This window comes from Carcharhinus amblyrhynchos, chromosome 3 (genome assembly GCF_965287045.1).
Source record: "Carcharhinus amblyrhynchos chromosome 3, sCarAmb.v2.hapA, whole genome shotgun sequence".
Lineage (NCBI taxonomy): Eukaryota > Metazoa > Chordata > Chondrichthyes > Carcharhiniformes > Carcharhinidae > Carcharhinus > Carcharhinus amblyrhynchos.
In genome coordinates, this window is record NC_137326.1 from 22868690 (window position 1) to 22889088 (window position 20399).

A 20399-nucleotide genomic window follows, 5' to 3' on the forward strand; every position below is an offset into this window, starting at 1 on the left:
GGAGGTCCCACAGATGTCCAAGGCAAGTTTGCACCAGCTCTTGGGTCCATTTTTGGACCAAACTGGCTAAATTCTGGTTTAAGCCATCAAAGGGCAGCATATGGATGAAAGGATTGAGGATGGCTTCCTGGGTCCTTTCCAAGGTGACAACTGCAGTGGGAGTAGAAGCCATTGCTAGAAATTTTTTGGTCATGATTGGACAGGAAAGTGTCAAACCAATGAAGGACTGTCCCATAAAGCTGGACAGGAGAGAAGTAGTTTTGGACAAGGGTAGTACGCTCAACCAATTTGAAGGCTGCAGAAAGGCACAGTGGTTAGCACTGCTGCCTCACAGAGCCAGGAACACAGGTTTGATTCCCAACTTGGGTCACTGTCTGGGTGAAGTTCGCACATTCTCCCCGTGTCTGTGTGGATTTCCTCCAGGTGCTCTGGTTTCCTCCAGAACTGTCCAAAGATGTGTGGCTTAGATGGATTGGCCATGCTAAATTGCCCCTTTGTGTCAGGGGGACTAGGTAGGGTAAATGCATGGGGTTATGGGGATAGGGCCTGGGTGGGATTGTGGTTGGTGCAAATTCGATGGGCTAAATGGCCTTCTTCTGCACTGTAGGATTCTATGAAAGAAAAAGGAGTGATTTTGGAGAAGATTTCACTTTTTACAACAGTTGCTGTAACAAATCTAAGGAAGAACTGATTAGTTTTTGGTGAAGACACTGATCTAAATCCAGATCCTAGAATTTTTTTTTAAGGAATCTGTTAACATTAGGAGATAGAGTAAATTGTCTCTTTCTTTTAGATTATTGTGGCTTGTATGATTTAGAACATTGGTGATTGTTCTGCAATGTTTGGAATGTCACAGCTCTTATGGTGGAATTTGCCACAGCTGTCAAAACAGTGTTTTCAGAACAGGTTGTTGGACATGGATTGGTCTGAAACATCAATGAGGTGGAAGCTCTTAGCAAAGAACAAAATCAGCCCAGGAAACAGGCCCTTCGGCCCAACGAGCCCGCGCCGCCAACTCAACACCACCAGTCCCCCTCTCCACCCACGACTCCTGTCTAATGTTTTATGGCCATCCAGATTGAGGGAAACTGATTTAGGGACAATTTATTCCTGCCAATCAGCCTAACAGCACATCTTTGGGGTGTGGGAGGAAACCGGAGCCCCTGGAGAAAACCCACGCAAGCACGGGGAGAATGCGCACACTCCCACAGACACCGGCCCAAATCCATGTGTCTGCACAGCAATCAGCGATAGTCACTGAACTGTCGTCTTGCCCAGTATCTTGTCCAGTTTAGGCACACATTAACGATATGAAGCACTAGGCCAATCTCGAACAACCAAGAGCAGCCCCAGTACGACCCATCGCGTGTATGCCCCTCGTTGGACATGAGGTGGACTGACTTAAAACCTGTGAATGAAAAGAAAAAACATTATTATCATACCATACCCATTTACATTACCAGGGACGCCCCAATGCTAATGACCCTTATTTAAAACAATCTCCTATATCCACCCATCTCCAACCCAGTCATGTGCCTGTCTAAGTTACTCTTAAAGGACTCTAGCGTGTTTGCCTCCACCACCTTCTTGGCAGAGCATTCCATACCCCCACTACCCTCTTTGTGAAAAACGTCCCTCTAATATCTGTGTTGTACCTCTCTCCCCTCACCTTAAGTCCATGGCCCCTTGTCCTACGTGTCTCTATCATAGGAAATAGCTTACCTCTGTTTACTCTATCTATACCCTTCATAACCTTATATACCTCTATTAGATCCCCCCTCAGTCGGTGTCTTTCAAGGGAAAAGAGCCCCAATTTCTTCAATCTTTCCTCATACCCCAGTCCTTCCATACCAGGCAACATCCTGGTAAACCTCCTATGCACTCTCTCCAGAGTCTTCACATCCTTCCGATAGTAAGGCGACCAGAACTGGACGCAGTACTCCAAATGCAGCCTAACCAACGTTCTGTACAACTGCAACATTAGACTCCAGCTCTTATATTCTATACCCCTTCCTATAAAGGCTAACATACCATAGGCTTTCTTCACCACACTCTCCACTTGCACTGCCACCTTCAAAGACTTATGCACTTGCACCCCCAGGTCTCGCTGCGATTCTGTACTCCTTACGGGCTTACCCTTTACCATATAACTCCCCCCTACATTATTCCGGCCAAAATACACCACCTCACATTTATCTGGATTAAACTCCATTTGCCATGTATCTACCCAATCAACCAGCCTAATCCAGCCACCTTGGTGTCATCAGCAAATTTGCTGATCACACCACCTACTCCCGCTTCCAAATCATTTATATACACTACAAAGAGAAGAGGTCCCAGTACCGAGCCCTGCGGCACACCACTAGTGACAGACCTCCAGCTAGAAAAGGACCCCTGCACTATTACTCTCTGAATCCTCTTTGCAAGCCAGTTCTCTACCCATCTAGATACCTGACCACATATCCCATGTGCTTTAATCTTCTGTACCAACCTACCATGAGGGACTTTGTCAAACGCCTTACTGAAATCCATATAGACGACATCAACGGCTCATCCTTCGTTGACCGTTTTTGTCACCTCCTCAAAGAACTCTACCAGATTCGTAAGGCAAGACTTCCCCTTGATAAAGCCATGCTGCGTATCCTTAATCAGATCACAACGCTCTAAGTGCGCATACATCCTATCCCTAAGAATCCTCTCCATCAACTTACCTACCACTGACGTTAAGCTCATCGGCCTATAGTTACCCGGGCTATCCCTCCTACTCTTTTTAAACAACGGTACCACGTTCGCTATCCTCCAGTCCTCTGGGACCTCACCTGTGTCCAAAGAAGAGACAAAGATTCGCGTCAGAGGCCCAGCAATCTCATCCCTCGCCTCTCTAAGCAGCCTAGGATAAATGCAATCGGGCCCCGGAGATTTATTGGTTTTAATGCCATCTAAAAGCCCTAACACTTCTTCCCTCGTAATCGATAGATCTTTCAATTGGTCTACCACTCCCTCAATGACCGTACCAGACATCAAGCCCCTCTCCTTCGTGAATACCGACGCAAAGTATTCAGGATCTCCCCCATTCCCTCTGCCTTTAAGAACAATTCCCCACGTCTGTCCCTGAGAGGACCGATTTTTACCCCTAGCCACCCTTTTGTTCTTGAGATAGGAGTAAAACACCTTTGGATTCTCCTTAACCCTACCTGCCAAAGCCATCTCATGCCCCCTCTTTGCTCTCCTAACTCCCCATTTGAGATCCCTCCTACTCTGTCTGTATTCCTCCAACGCTCTCTCCGTTCCCAGCTGCTTAGACCTGACATACGCCTCTCGTTTCTTCCTAACCAGGTCTTCTATATCTCTAGTAATCCACGGTTCCCTAATCCTACCTTTCCCATCCTTTCTCCTAACTGGCACATGCCTTTCCTGCACCTTTTGCAGTTTTCCCTTGAAAGACTCCCACATGCCTAACGTGGTCTTGCCTTCCAACAGCCTATCCCAGTCTGTATCCCTAAGCTCCTGCCTAATCCGGCTGTATCTAGCCTTCCCCCAATTTAGCACCCTCCCCTTAGGACAGCTCTCGTCTTTTTCCATGCGTATCCTAAAGTAGACGGAGTTGTGGTCACTATTAGCCACATGTTCGCCTACTGCAACCTCAACCACCTGTCCCGGCTCATTTCCCAGAACTAAATCCAGTATCGCCCCCTCTCTAGTCGGGCTATCTACATACTGTTGCAAGGATCCTTCCAATACACATCTTATGAATTCCTCCCCATCAGACCCCCCAGCTCTAGGCACCTTCCAGTCCACCCCAGGGAGATTAAAATCTCCCACTACAACAACCCTGTTCTTCCTACACTTATCCAAAATGTCCCTACATATACCCTCTTCCACTGCCCATGGGTTATCGGGTGGCCTATAGTACACATATTTATTTTTTCCACTTTGTAGTGCAACATCAACCATGTAGGGAAAAGCCTCAGGAAAGGGCTACGTAATTGTAATAACACTGAGTTATCACAACCTGCTGGAGATGTGAGTTCTATTGAGTGCCCTCTTCACTATGTGGAGATGCTGGCATTGGACTGAGGGTGGACACACTAAGAAGTCTCACAGCACCAGGTTAAAGCCCAACTGGTTTATTTGGAATCACGAGCTTTCAGAGTGCTGCTCCTTCCTCAGGTGTGTTCCTTTGTCCTTCATTGTCATAAAAAAGCTATGAAAATGTGCAGTTTTAATATGAGATAAATTTAAGGCATGTCTAAAATTATTTCTTTTATTACATTATAATTGTAGATTTTAAGACCGTGGGATGATGGTGATCAGATGTGGTTGGTCTTTCGTCATAGTGTGGATTTGCCTGTCACTAAAGAATCACTGTTAAAACTAGGCTCTCATCTAATGAGACTTCAAATATGGGACAGTAAGGACAAAGTGAGCTCCAAGGCTAAATTTGATCGGCCCAAGGGTTTGCGCCTTCTTCTGGAAAAGGAGAGTTCAGGTGAGTAGAAGGCTGTCTCAATAAATAGTTTAGCACATTTGACAAGAAATTCAAGTAAAAAAAAAATCATTTGTCATATGACATTAATAAAACTACAATTGATATATGTTGGAGTCAGAAGCCCATTTTAAGATCTAAGCACCTGAAGGCAAATTATTCAAATTATATGGTCAGATTCAGGGAAAAGGAATCAACTGTATCTTAAAGCTATCAAAGATAAAATGTTACTTGTGACATATTGCTCCTTTGCTATTCATAAAATGCTTGAAAAATGGCAGCATGGTGGAACAGTCGATTGATCTGGCAACACACATTACCTTAGAATCCAATATCTTTCTTAACTGTGCATTCAAAGGTGACACAAGCTGAATGACAAGGAACACGCTGGAAAACAAATCAGTCAGATTTTCTTAATTTATTCTTTGAAAGAACCCTGCATGACCTATAATTTAGTAGGAAACTTGTGAGAACTGTTGTGTCTTTGGGAGCATTTTGTAAAGCAAACAAGGCATGTGTTACTGTCATTATTTTGATAGTGCACAAAGATCCATCCGACTGACTGATTTTCCTTTTGGCAGATGAGAAGAAGCTTTTGGTTCAGGAGCAGTTGAAACTGTTAGAAAACAGTCCCCTCGTGACAACCTATAAAGATCTTGATTATTTTTACAGTCAAGATCCCGCAAACCTCCTTGGACCTGGTAAGAATCTAAGGACACAAAATCTACTTGTCGTGCTTGACAGTACTTTTATTTAAGTGGTGCGTTAAGAAGAGATTTCTGAAGAGGAATTAGAAAGAAGTAGGGAAGCTCAACATCCAGCAAGTTACTCTTTTATTCCGTGAACATCGCAATGCTTTTTTTTAAAAAAAATGATGTGCTTGGAAACCACTAGAACATTAAGCAGCATTTCATTTACCATTTCTGCATAAATAGGTTTTCTCTTCAGAAAATGTAATGGCTTAAGCCCTGAAAGTGAACCGAACTCCACTTTAGCAGCAGAACAATACATACGTGTTACATGGTATAAATGCTCCTGTTGCTAAAATGTAGATGAACAATCTCGCTTTCTCTCCATGCTATCCTTATGGGCTAAGGCAAGGAGGTAAGGCCCACAAACTCCTTCAGCCACCACACATGAACTCATGTTGCTGGTGTTATTCTGCAATACACTCTAGTTGTTGAAATCAGGTAGTCCTGTTTTTGGGTGCATGGCAGGCCCAGTGTTCGTGCTGGGGCCCAAGGTGCATCTGATATTGTGCCTGTCACCTCTTCACGCCCAGAATCAACTAGAGTTGGGAAGGAGATCAAGACCTGACCATTGCTAGAAGAGAAAATGTTAGGAGGGCAATTTCAGCTAGCACAGATGAGTCCATTGGGCAGGATAGAGGTTTAAGTGAGGAGAACGTGCAGGGGTCTGTGCTGGGATCTCAGATTTTTATAATTTAGATCAATGACTTAGATGAGGGGAGCAAAGGCATGGTAACTAAATTTGCAGATGGCACAAAGATAGATAGGAAAGTATGATGTGAAGAAGACGTACGGACTTTGCAATGGATATAGATAGGTTGAGTGAGTGGAGGAAAATTGGCAGATTGATTATACTGTAGGAAAGTGTGGCATTGTTCACTTTGACAGGAAGAATAAAGCAAAGTATTACTTAAATGGAGAACAGCTGGGGAATGCTGAGGTGCAGAGGGATTTTGGTGTTTCTGTTGCATGAGTCACGAAAAGTTTGTATGCAGGTGCAGCATTTAGTCAAGAAGGCTAATAGTATGCTATTCTTTTTTGCAAGAGGAATTGAACATAAAAGTAAGGACATTGTGCTTCAATTATATAGGGCATTGGTGAGACTGCATTTCCAATACTGTGTGCAGTTTTGATCTCCTTATTTAAGGAAGGAGGTAAATGCTTTGGAGGTGGTTCAGAGGAGGTTTACTAGATTGAAAGGGTTGTCTTTTGACAATAGGTTGGAAAGGCTGGGTTTGTTGCACTGGAGTTTAGAAGAGTGAGGGGTGACTTGATTGAAATTTATAAGATCCTGAATGGTCTTGAAAAGATGATTTCCCTTCTGGGTGAGTCCAGAACTAGAGGGCATTGTTTTAAAAATAGGGATCACCGTGTAGAACAGGAGTGAGGTAAAATATTTTTTCTCAGAAGGTTGTGCGGGTAGGAATCTCTGGGTGGGATTTTCTGTTTGTACTCACTCTAAAACCAGAAAATTCTGCCCAAGGTCAATAGACCTGTGCATGGTCCACCCCCTGCCCGTTACAATTCCTGTGTCGGGTGGGACTGGAAAATTCTCCCCTCTGCCTCAGAAGGCGGTGGAAGCAGGATCACTGAAAATTTTAAGGTTGAGGTAAATAGATTCTTGTTGGGCAAGAGAATTGAAGGTTATCAGGGTGAATGGGGATTGTGGGACTCAGCACAGGCAGGTCTGCTGTGATCTTGTTGAATGGTGGAACAGTCTTGAGGGGCTGAATGGCCTACTTATGCTCCTATTTATATTGTAGGACAGAGTGGGGAGAGTTATTGGTGGGAAGCACATTTAGTGTGGGCTGCACCTGAAGCAACTGGTAGCACATTGTATGCCCCTAGGATTGGGCAAGGTTTACATGGTAGAAACCAAATTCACGTGAGAGTTCTGAAAGGACTTCAAGCTCGTTGCTAATCACAACAGGAAGCTTGACCTTTTGACAATCAGGGTGGGATTTCTTGGGCTGTACTGCACCAAGAAAGTTAAGTGAATGAACTCTATCAATGAGAGAAAAAAGATAACCCATTAAAATCACGTAAAATATCTGATGCGGTGGCATGAGGTGACACCTAATATTTTTCCATATGAAAATTTGTTGGAAAAAATGTTTATAACAAAAATTTATAATAAGTGTCTGAAGAAAAGACTGGTTCATATTCATAGTTTTGCCTTTGTTGTGTTATAAATCACTGGAAAACATTCTCTTGTAGGAGTTTTTGGCTCAGTTTAGAATACTTAACTTGAGATGTTGTTCTAAACTTTCAATTTTGAACTTTTGCCTCAGTGAACTTGGGTGTCAAGGTTCACCGCATTACTGTTGATATTATTTCCTCAACATTTGCTTTTATTGTCATAGTGCAGACATTGTGCTTCTGTCGGGGCACTTTTTTCTGTGTCATTTGTCTGCCGATTATTATTTCCACAGTGCTCCTGGTGTGGAGACAATGAGCGCTTTTATTCACAATGGATCTGCACTTAGTGTCATTGGGTGCCCTCGCTGAACTTTTACCTTCACTAGTACTCCCACATCCTAAGAACCCCTACCAAACCCAGTGTTGTCAAATCCCAAAATCCCCTCGGTGGCGCTTTTCCTAACAGTACAAAAATGCAGGACTCCCTGCATTGCTTCCAATTTCCAGTTCCCCTTTGTTGTTAAACCTCAAGACTCCAACTTTTCTTCATCCTCTTTGAACATCGCTAAACCCTCAGCCATGCCCAAGTGCTTCCAAATGTCGGTAATTCCGAGTGCAACAGATCTATGCCCCTTGCAGAGAAGTGACAAACCCACATTACAGCTTCCTACAACTCCACCCATTAAGTGATACCAGACACACAAGACCCAGCCTGAGTGACTCCTCAACCTAAGACTTTTTCTTCCAAATTCCACCTTTCAGAGCATTCCCAGATGGCAGCTCTCTTTGCTAATTCCTGGTGTTCTGAGAGTACTGCCTCCCATCTGCCAACACCTCCATTCCCTGGCCTGTGTCCCCCAAACCTAAATTGACTGTTAGTGTCACAAGATGTGTAGGTCTGGGGACTAGCAGGGTAAATATGTGGAGTTATGGGGATTATTCTGGGTGGGATGCTCTACAAAGAGTCAGTGCAGACTTGATTGACCAAATGTCCTGCTTCTGCACTGTAGGGATTTATGATTACCCTTTGTCTGACCCTTCCTCGAAAGCCTATCGCTGGCTGGTACATACTGGTACCTTTTGCTTTAAACCTTGACCTTTAAACAAAGTAAGAGATAAAAATTGAATTTATATATAGCGGAATACATCTTAACAGTCAAGGTTTGTATTTTCGTAGAAAAATGCAGTTTGATCCCTTAAACATGAGTAAAGTCCCAGAACATTGTGTAATAAAAGTTGAATTAGTTAATATAGTCACTGGTAATACAGCATGCCTCACATGGCATAATATTGGCATGAGGAAATCTCACAAGTATATTTTGTAATATCGATTACTTCTTTCTTCCTTACATAATAAAATTGTATGATTACATACTTTTTCATATTTACTACATTTTTTAGGGACAATATTCCCACAGACCAACTACAGCATTCAGACCAGTGAGCACAGTTACATGGCTAGTGGGACTAATGAATCATTGCTCTACAAATAGAAACTTGCAAAATTTTTGACCATCCATTGTGTTTTTATCATCAACATTGGCCGGAGTCCTGCAAAATGTAGAACAAATAAATTAATCATATAATTAGCAACACCTAATGAGACTGCTAGCAAGTGATATGAATACTATGGCTTGATTTTACGTTCTGAGGTTGGGCATGCCCAACCTAAAGTAACATAAAATTGCACCAAATGACATCAGGCATGTATTCCTATGTTACCATTGCAAGTGTGCAATATTGAGGTTGGTGAACTGGTGCATGTGTCAAATGTGCACCCACCAACAAAGGCCCTTAATAAGCCTATTGAACGTTATGTTGCCCAAGCCATTTTACGCTCATTGAACAGACAAAACAGGTGGGCGGACAACATGCTTTCATGAATTTATCATCTAAGAGTAAGAAGTCTCAACACCAGGTTAGAGTCCAACAGGGTTATTTGGTATCATGAACTTTCGGAGCGCTGCTCTTTCATCAGGTGAGCCATCTAAGAGTAGAATACAAGGCTCCTGAAGCAAAAGCATATTCAGTTTCTTTGCGAGTTCGTTGCTGTCTCAGTTCAGACTTGTGCCAGATTGCCTTTGATATCGGCAGCTTTTCAAGCCGGCCAGCTGTATTTAAGAACCTCGTTTTCCTTGGAAGGTTTGCTTGAGGATTGCAGCACAATGTACCCTTAGTTGCAAGGCAGGTGTCTTTGTGCGACTTATCTAATCAAGATGGTTTGCTTAGCTGGTGGGACTTCTCTGAAGAGGGAGAGAGGCACAGGTGGGAGAGGAGGCCAAGTGAGTGTGAGCAGCTTCTGGGAGAGACCTTTGAGAGGAGAAGCAAGGACTCAGTTGGTGCAGGGCCAGCAAGAAGTTAAGGTGGTCAGTGGCACCAGTCATTACGGTGGAAAATACTTCGAATACCCCATTAACAGTAAAGTATGGGGTGGGGGGCGGGGGAGGAATTACCATCACAATCACTAGAGAAGTAGTATTAGACAATAATAGGGCTAAAGGGAGATAAGTGCCATAGCCCCAATGGCTTACATTGTAGGATCCTAAAAGAAGTAGCTGTGGAGATAGTGGACGCATTGGTTGCAATTTTCCAAAAATCTTTGGATTTTGGAAAAGTGCTGAAGGATTGGAAAACTGCCAATGTGACAACCGTATTCAAAAGGGGAGGGAGGCAAGGGGAGGTAACTATAGGGCGATTAGCCTAGGATCTATCATTGGAAAAATGTTGGAATCATTTATGAAGGCAATAATTCTTTCTGTAATGTCGTTACCTCTTCAGACCAACCCAATCTTGGATGGACAGAATCCGTTGCAAATCGTCAGCTGCCACCAAGGTAAAATAGCCACTTGTTCTTTGCAAAGAGCATTGTTGAAGCTACACACAGCAATACAGTAAAAATACCAAAAATAGGTCTCCTTTATCACTGCAAAAAAATTAAGTGTTGAAATCTATGTTTGTCTTATAGGCAGTGTTGCACTAAGCGTTACACTCTCAGGGGAGGCAGTGAAGTACTGCTATTGTCACTGGAAAAGTAATCCAGAGACCCAGGGTAAGGCGCTAGTGACCTGGGTTTGGATCCCACTAGGGCAGATGGTAAAATTTGAATTAAAAAAGGAAACCATGGAATTAAAAATCTAATGACGATGAAACCATTGTCAATTGTCGTAAAAACGCATCTGGTGCTCTAATGCCTCTTCAAGGAAGGAAATCTGCCATCCTTACCTGGGCTGACCTACATGTGACTCCAGATCCACAGCAATGTGGCTGACCCTAAAGTGCCCTCTGAAATAGCCTAGCAGGCTACTCAGTTGCAGGGCAATTAGGGATGGGCAACAAATGCTGGCCCAGCCAGCAACACCCATATCCCATAAAAGAATAATTAAAAATATAGAGCTAACTTTAAGTGCTTGTATATTCACAAGGTGGGATTTGATTGACTTAGTGGGGGTTTTACACGTGGGTCAGAAAACCAGTGAGGAACACCTCTCTGTCTTTCAGTCCCTTCCCCCACCATTGGGCTTTTCCTGGGAGTCAGTATCCTGGCAGCAGAAATACTTCCTCCCCAGAGCAATCAATCAGTGCTATTAGGAAAGGTAGCAATTGCTGGAAATACAGCTCCCAGAATCCTGAGACTGCTGAGAGGGACCCCAGGTGAAAGGTGGGTGGAGGTGGGATAAAGATCACGGTGGGGTTGGGGGGAGAGATGGTGACAGAGGGGTTGGAAGCACGGGCTCAAGGGAGGCTTTCAGCAGCCACACACACACACCCCCCACCCCTCGATTGGATACTAAGTGCCTGATAAGAACATAAGAAATAGGAGCAGGAGTAGGCCATCTAGCCCTTCGAGCCTGCCCTGCCATTCAATAAGATCATGGCTGATCTGTCGTGGCTCAGTTCCACATTCCCGCCCTCTCCCCATAACCCTTAATCCCCTCGCTTATCAAAAACCATCAACCCGCGTCTTAAAAATATTTAGCGTGGCAGCCTCCACCACCTCAACGGGCAGAGAATTCCAGAGATTCACCACCCTTTGAATGAAGAAGTTCCTCCTCAACTCCATTCTAAACCGCCCCCCCTTTATCTTGAGGCTGTGCCCCCTAGTCCTACTGTCCTTTCTGAGTGGGAAGAGTCTCTCCACCTCTATCCTATCCATCCCATTCATCATCTTATACGTCTCAATGAGATCTCCCCTCATTCTTCTAAACTCTAACGATAATGAGGGACCCTGCCTGGAAGGCTACTGGCAAACCTTACAGGGTTTAGTGGGTGGCCAACAGGAGGCACAGTTCCCATTTAATCCCTGCATCACTGCCTATTGGGAATGTTTTGCAGCCACTGGGAGATTGATGTAGGGCCTTTAAGTGGATCCAGATGAAAAGCTCCCACTAGAACATACTGGACTAAATTTCAGTCACAGAGTTAAGCAATTAGAATGATTGGCTGAACAACTATTTATGACCAAGGAATACCACTTGTGAATTTAGGTCAGTGATCTTCCTGTTCATGGAGTAATATGATGAAACATTCAAACAGAGACAATTACTCAAAGTAATCCCAAAGCACAAACACTGCACGTAAATTGTGGCAGATGTGTCTCTACTGTGACTGGCATCTGGCATAGTTAACACTTTGAGAACTGAGGGAAATATTTCCAAATTGATTGCATATTCGTTAGAATGATTATGACTTAATATGCCAAGCATGTTGCTTGAGAATACAATAATGAACTTTTATGTCAAAGTTATTTATATGGTGCTAAGAGGTGTATGTAGAAAAAGTGTTTCCAACTCTCAATGAATCGGAAAATGAGCTCTGAAAAGACTATTTGACTGAGTGTACCTTAGCAATCAAAGTCAACGGATCCCAAGGATGCATGGAAAGCATCCAACTTATTAATTTGGGGTGGCAATGGTGGCACTTTGGTTAACACTGCTGCCTCACAGTGCCAGGGCCCAGGTTCGATTCCTGGCTTGGGTCACTGTCTGTGCGGTGTCTGCACATTCTCCCCGTGTTTGCATGGGTTTCCTCCAGGTGCTTTGGTTTCCTCCCACAGTTGATTGGACATGTTAAATTAACCCTTAGTATCCTGGGATGTGATAGGTTAGAGGGGTTAGCAGGGTAACTAAATGGGGATAGGGCCTGGGTGGGATTGGTGTTGGTGCAGGTTTGATGGGCTGAATGGCCTCCTTCTGCACTGTAGGGATTCAATGATTTAATTATTTGCTGATGTTATAAACCATAACCGTACGAGCCGTATGTCGTGAGAGAGCCGAGAAATCAGGTTTGTGCTGAGTTCCCACCTCTCTTAATCTTACCAGCACCCATATGGTAAGATTCGACTTTTAAGCCTCCCAAAACTCGGTGCATATTTCTCCCATTTTCATTCTCGTTTGGCACTTAAATTTTTTGGCGAGAACGGGACCATGCTGAAAGTCAGCATTACCATGCATTTACATACCGTAGCATGTTATTAGTGTGTGTGTGACTAGAATCTCTGCCCCCGCTAACATCTCTCCCCTCTTTGGCATGACATCACACTAACAGGGTTTGCAACTGCTGTATAGAAGTCGGCAGTTGGTGCCGCAGCGTTTAACGGGAGTAAGGAGGAAAGTTGTATGAGGCTGCAGCGCCCGGAGTGCAGGGGAGATTGAAGGCAGAGCCTTGGAACTTTCTGCTTGCTGCGCGGCACTTCCTGGAGAGCTGGAAGTGTTGTCGCTTAGCCCGGTGATATTCCACGTCATCTCTGTGGGGTGAGGTGTTATCCTTCACTGACAGCTGTCTGCAGCCACTGGGCTGTTCCATTGGGGTGGGGCTGATTGGGGAGGGGGTTGCAGGGTTTGGAGGCAGTACTGGGGGAGGTGGGGGCATTGGTGGCTGCCTTTGAGGCGTATGGGGATATTTTGACATTGTAGGCACAGCACAAGTACAGATTTCAGAATGGGATGCACACTCACCCTTGCGGCGCAAAGAAGGTTGTTCATTTTTTTGCGGCACTACTCTCCAGACCAAGAGGTCAGTGTCCTGGGGAGGCCAGGAGGCCAGCAATTATTTTAGTGGTGGGAAGAAGATGACTAGCCAGCAATGTCTATGAGGGGAGTGAAAGGCCAGTGATGAGGGCAGCAATGTCTGTGGAGGATTGAGGCCAGCGATTTCAGTGCTGGAAGTGTTTGTTTAGTGATCTGCCAGAGGTGTGCGCCTGCAAAGCAGCCGCTAAACACACTGATTTCAGCCTCTTCAGCGGGAATGGGCCCTGTTCAGAGGGATTCATGCCAGTGCCCTCTGCAGTGCACAGAGTGTGAGTGATTCATTTTGAAAATCCTGCGGGAAAAAAAACCAGAGGGATTTACTCCAGTTTTCAATCGAATTCAACAATTAGAATTTTTTAGGAGAATCGCCTTAAAAATAGTTTTCTTAAATGGTGAGGGGCTGGGTAGTGTTGAACTTCAAAGGGACTTGCGTGTCCTTGTCCATGAGTCACTGAAAGCTAACATTCAGTTACAGGAAACAAGAAGGCAAATGGTATGTTAGCCTATCTTACAAGAGGATTTTAGTGTAGGAGTAAAGATGTCTTTCTGCATTTCAGTGGAGCCTTGATGAGACTGCATGTGGAGTATAGTGTTCAGTTTTGGTCTCCTTATCTAAGGAAAGATGTACTTGACATTGAGGGAGTGCGAAAAAGGTTCACTAAATTAATTCCTGGGATTGTGAAAAGATTTGTGGGAAGATTAAATAGTCTCAGCCTTTATTCTCTGCAGTTTAGGAAAATATCTCATTCAGATATATAAAATTATTACAGGTGTCAGGAGGGTAGATGCAGGAAGGCTGTTTACCTTGGGTTGCAGGCGCAGGGAGATGCCAGGGTACACAGTCTCAGAATAAAAGGTAAGCCATTTAGGACTGAGATTGAGATGAGGAGGAATTTCTTCATTGAAAGGGTGGTGGATCTTTGGAATTCTCTGCACCATGTGACTACTCAGTCTTTGAGTGCGTTCAAGACTGAGATTAATAGATTTCTGCATATTATAAACATACAAAGGGCAGGGTGCAGAAAAATGGTGTTGATGTAGAAGATCGACCATGACCTCATTGAATGGAGGAGCAGGCTTGAAGGGCTGAGTGGCCTACTCCTTTCTGCTCTTATTTCTTATGTTATAATCCAGAGCTCAACTTCCAGGAAATAATACCAACAGGAATCTGTCCTCGGATTTATAAATAGAACTTTGTCGGATGTGATTAGTTAAGAAAACAGCCTGAAAACTTTGACCTTTTAACAAAATTTGCATTGGTGTTACATGATACGAGGTGACGTCACTCCATCTGTGGATAATACTTTGTGTGCAGTTGGCCATTTTGACAGATTTATTTTGTAATAGAATGCAGCATCGTAGGTTACAGCTGTCTTTGAGAAGGGACATGGGGAGGTCAGGTGTTAGCTGCATTTTGCACAGATAACATGAAACAGTTGTTGCCAATTCCTTCAAACAGAATACTGGCTTATTCCTTGAAATTTGGTTTGATTGATTATCTGTCGGTGATAAAAAATTAAACATTTAAAGGTCAAAACATTGATGCTTTAAGTTTCTGAACTGAAGCAAATCATTGCTAATTTCACACTGCCCCTTTAATACATCTATTTATGCTGCTGCATTTCTAAGAATTAATCTGCAGGTATTTCTTGAGAGGGCAGGCCAGATTCCTGAATTAACATTTCACATCAGCTCTCATTATGTAGCAGCCCCTTGAATAAATGTACCACATGCATTTTTCCACTGCGATGCACACTGTTTGGCTGCAAATACTACATATGCACACAAGTTTAATTTTAATGTGGTAGTCACGGTTCCTTTTCAGCATTCATTCTACGAAGGAATTTGGATTCCAAAAACCAGTAACGCAAACTATTTTGAGCGTTTCAACTTTCAATAAATTGAGTCTTATCCCAGACGAGTCGTGATGTCCCCTATCCTGATGTCCTCTGGTGCCACCCATAAATTGTCCACTTAGCCCCTAATGGACCCTAGTCTTTCCCTGCGTTATCCTCTTCTCATTGATATACTTATAGAATATCATGGAATTTTCCCTACTTTTACCTGCCAGCACTTTCTCGTTATCCCTCTTTGCTCTCCTAATTGCTAATTCACATTCTAATTCTAATTCACAACTAAACTTTCTTGAAGAAACTAGTTGTGTGATTATCAGTGTTAAATATATATGTAGATTTCATGGGGGATTGCTCACAATAAAATGTCCTGTGACTGTTCAGTCATTTTTCTCTCTCCTGTTTTTTATGTTTCCTTTTTATATTTTGTATCTTATTTGCTCCCTGTGTATCTCATATATTTCTTTTATTATCTCTGTATGTGTTTCTTCTTGCACACTCAGGGTGGAACTTTATGGCCCCTCCCACCAACAGGATTCTCTGGTCCTGTTGAAGCCCATGGGCTTTTAAACGGCTCACCACAATTTCCAGCCCTACCCCCACTTCGGGGCCATTAAATCATGTCCTTGGTTTCTTCCTTATACTAATCATTCTTTTCTGGATTTTAATAAAATAAGGCAAGAACTGGCCAGGATAAACTGGGAGTTGCTACTTCTGGGGGGTGTGTGAGTGTGTACATGCTTGAGTGCGGGTGTGTGAATGCATGTGCATGAGTATGCTTGTGTGAGTGTGTGCGTGCATGAGTGTGTGTGTGCATCGCGTGAGTGCACGCACACGAGTGTGTGTGCGCGTGTGCGTACCGGTTGAAATAACAGTAGCTCCTTCTGTTAAAATCAATAAATATTCCAGTTAATTCCAGCCTTGATTTCTGATATTCTGGGATCAAGGTATATCATCTTTTGATGTTTAACATAATTGTTTGTTGCCAATTTGTTTCTACTTCCCACAGTGATGTGGAATGGTAACTTGTAGCACGGACTATTTAATCAAAATGATATGCCTGCAAATGAACTTGGATTATTACCACATAGAGGACTTTAGTAACTTTATCCAATTGTCATGTGATTGCTTATTTAGTGCAGATCAATTGTGTGCAGACCTTAACCAAAGCAAACAAGCGAAAGGACGCAAAAAAATGTTGGGTGCGTCAACACGGACACGAAAAAAGGAAATTCCTCATACAATGTCCAAAGAAGGTAAGTAAATAAATGTAATTTCTTGTTACTTAAGTTAATAAGTGAAAAACTGGGGATAATTTTCATAGCTTCCAGTAGGGAATGGGCTGGAGGTGTTTGAGGTGACAGTGACGATTTCTCAGAGGAGTCATCAAAGGACCAGTCTGTTTCTGGCTCTCTCCACGTTTCCATGGTTCAGGCAAGCTACCAGTGTAAACTACGCTTCCTCTGTGCAGCTTGACAATTAAGAGGTGGAAAACTTACACTGCAGTTGACTCCTTAGGGGTCTGTAGCAGTTTAAAATGAGTATTGTTTTGTGGCTGAAGCAGGAAAGAAATACCATGGATTGGAAAGAAAAGGTCCTGGTCAAATGTGTTTAAGTATGACTCCAAGATTTTCAGATGCAGCCATGGGGACAGCAAGGTGATACAGTGGTTAGCACTGCTGCCTCATAATGCCAGGGACCTGGGTTTGATTCCTGGCTTAGGTCACTGTCTGTGCGGAGTCTGCACATTCTCCCCGTGTCTGTGTGGGTTTCCTTCACATGTTCTGGTTTCCTCCCACAGTCTGAAAGAGTTAGATGCATTGACCCGAACAGGCGCTGGAGTGTGGCAACTAGGGAATTTCACAGTAACTTGATTGCAACATTAATATAAGCCTTACTTGTGACTAATAAATAAATTTTAACTTTAACTTTTGCTAACAACAGACCTCTTCTTTCAGATCCACAGTATTGTCTTATGAAGAAAGGAGAAAGGCTGGATTTGCACTTGCTGGAATTTAGAAGAGTAGGAAGCGACTTGATTGAAATATCTGAGATCCTGAGGGATCCTGACAGGGTGGAAGTGGAAAATTTGTTTCCTCTTGTAGGAGAATTTAGAACTAGGGATCACTGTTTAAAAATACAGGGTTGCCCATTTAAGGCAGAGGTGAAGAAAACATTATTTCTCTCAAAGGGTTATGAGTCTTTGGAATTCTCTTCCTCAGAAGGGAGTGGAGGCAGAATCTTTGAATACTTTTAAGGCAGAGTTAGGTAGAATCATGTGGTACCAAGATCTGCTGATCTTCTTAACTGCACCCTACTTCATATCCCCTTCCTTATTTTCCAGATCTTATTTTCTAGGGGAAGCATGGTGGCATAATGGTTAGCACTGCTGCCTCACAGCACCAGGAATCTGGGTTCAATTCCGGCCTCGGTACATTGTCTTTGTGGAGTTTGCACTTTCTCCTCGTGTCTGTGTGGGTTTCCTCCGAGTGCTCCGGTTTCCTCCCATCTCATGGGCATGAGCCCCAGCAACTGCCCTCCTCCCATGTTGCTGCAACAAGGAGAATCTCTTTGAAGCACCAGCACTGAAATAGGTTAAAGAGCACTTGAATCAGGCACTCGGGCCTTGCACTGAGATAAAGAATAGTTTCTACACATCAGTTAAAGCAGGGATTGTGGTGCACAGTTGACCCCCACTCATTCAAAGTGATACAGGCACCATGCAGATCCATGCTACCTGCATAGTATAATGATTGTGGCATGCAGCCTAGCACTAATTGCACATGGAATTGAGTGGCTGCACGTCTTAGTTGGGGCTCAAGTTTGTGCAAAGTTAATATCGCTTCAGGGTGTCCGCATTGAAAGCCAGATTGTACTACTTAAAGGTGGTGTATTCTGGCTGCAGCAGGATCTGGAACTGGTTAAAGAAGCATTGAAGAATCTACAGAAATGGCACAACGAGCCAGAGTGCACTCTCCATGGCCCTCTTGATGCAACACTGGAAGCTGTGGTGGCAGGAGGCACAGGTGAAGAACAGTGAATGCATCCTCACATGCCATATCCTGATAATTGTACCACTGGCCTTGCACAATGTCCCACACACTACAGCCCCTTCACTCACTTCCTAACAACCTCTATCAACCGCGAAACCTCCCATTCGTGGCCTAGCCTCAATTTTATACACTTGGCACCGCTGCAAGCTAACATTCCCATCTCTCACATAATGCCAGCTATTCAATTGTAGCAGGCATATCACCCAAAAACATTTCACCACACTCCCTTGCACAATGGTCCAAAATAAACTGAAGCAGCTGACTAGTAGGATTTTCAGACAGGATAGTAAAGTGGATTAAATTAAAAGGAGACAGTTTCAATATTAGTTAAATAAACAACCATAGTTGCAAAGAGGGATGTTGTTATTCTTCTGATAGCCAGTTGGTGAAGGAGGAAACCAGGGCCAGTCTTTAATTAGAATACATTTATTTAGAGTGAAAAATGACTGGTGCGATTCTCCCAAAAAAATTCAAAGTGTCGAATTTGCATAAAAACTGGAGTAAATCATGTTATTTTCAGTGGGAGTTTCAAAATGAATCTCCCTCACTCTGTGCACTGCTGCGTACACTAGAGGGAATCAGTCCAAAAATCAGTGGGCACAGCCTATCCCTGCTGCAGAGACCGGCAGCATAGTGCTGAGCGGGCCACTGCACGTGCGTCAATCTGTCAGCCCCAAGATCAGCGCGTGAGCAGTAGCCCCGCGCTGCCGGCCTCCCAATTGCTGGCCAGTCCCACAACCCCGCATCACTGCCTGACTGAATCCCCCCCAGGGCCTGGCCGCTGGCCCCCAGAATATACACGGGCCAGTCTTGCCACTCTGCCCCCAGCCCGCCTCTATTTCCTCTGCAGTTATGACCCCTCTCCCAACACCCCAGCAGGTTGATCACCACCCCACTGATGGTCAGTCCTGATCGCTGGCCTCCCTCTCTCTGTCACCAAGCCTAAATGCAGAGTGACAGTGAAACCCCTACCCCCATCAGGCTTGCCAGCCCATTAGGCTCCACCACCTTGGTACTGTCCATTGCCCAGTGAGCACAGCCAAGGTGTCCTCTGCGCATTGGCACTTTGCCCCTTGGGCTGTGTCAGGGGACCCAGCTGGCACAATCAAGATGGCAATGTCCCGGGGGCTCCCCCCCACCACCGACGTCCAACCCTCTGAAGAGCCTCGATAGGCCCCCTCTTCACTCCAGCTACATCGGGTCACCAGTTCCTCGCAAGTGGGGAACTATACTAAACCCCACTGGAGTAAACCAGTTGAGAGGGCCCAGAGATTTCAGTCCTAGGCCTGCTAATGGGATTTAAATTGTATTTAAATTGTCTTTTGCGTGATTTATGCAGCTCTGCACCGATTTCTGGCACGGAACTGATGGCGCTGGAAATCTGGCACTTGGAGACTCAAGGAGGCCATGGCACCCAGCAGGAAGCTCCCAAAATGGCCTCTGTTCAAATTTCCTGACCTGCTGCACTACAAAAGCAGCGCAGCGAGATGGGAGAATAGCCCACAGCATCTCCTGACTCCATTCACTGGCTGTGTCAGTAAATGTGTACGAATAACCATCAAATCAATGCCCTCTACCTGTAAAAACTCAATTGATATTTAACAATTAACAGGGGTGACTGCTGGAACTGGCATCAATTGAGGTCATATGGGTTGAACTGAGGAACAAAAAAGGGGCAGTCATGTTATTATGAGTATATTACATCCCCTAGACACAACGGAAGATAGAAGAACAAATATATAGACAAATTGCAGAAATGTTAGGGCACTTCCAGGAGGGGATTTCTGCTACTGTAATATTAACTGGGATAAAACTCATGTAAAAGGTATAGCAGCTGCAGAATTCTTAAAATGTATTCAGGAGACTTTTTTAGCCAGGAGAATATCGTGACACAGATGGTGATCCTTCAAGGCTACTGGCAAGTTGATGTACCAAATTATCTGTGTTCCCACAAGCTGTTGGCCATGGAGCCATCCATTTTAAAGGCAAGGAGCAAATGAGTGATAAACTTAAGTGTATTTATTAGTCACAAGTAGACTTACATTAACACTGCAATGAAGTTTCTGTGAAAATCCCCCTAATCATCACGCTCT

The 20399-nt window shown here is 44.1% G+C and overlaps 1 protein-coding gene across 1 annotated transcript in view; it reads left to right on the forward strand.

Moving 5' to 3' along the window:
• The first annotated feature begins 119 nt into the window (after positions 1 to 119).
• Positions 120 to 20399, forward strand: part of LOC145362488 (uncharacterized protein FLJ43738-like) — a 90090-nt gene continuing 69810 nt past the window's right edge. Inside the window, exons 1-5 of the mRNA XM_080218508.1 lie at positions 120 to 254; positions 4285 to 4489; positions 5068 to 5187; positions 10153 to 10207; positions 16391 to 16509. Coding sequence (XP_080074634.1) covers positions 120 to 254; positions 4285 to 4489; positions 5068 to 5187; positions 10153 to 10207; positions 16391 to 16509 — 634 coding nt within the window. The remainder of the gene's footprint in view (positions 255 to 4284; positions 4490 to 5067; positions 5188 to 10152; positions 10208 to 16390; positions 16510 to 20399) is intronic.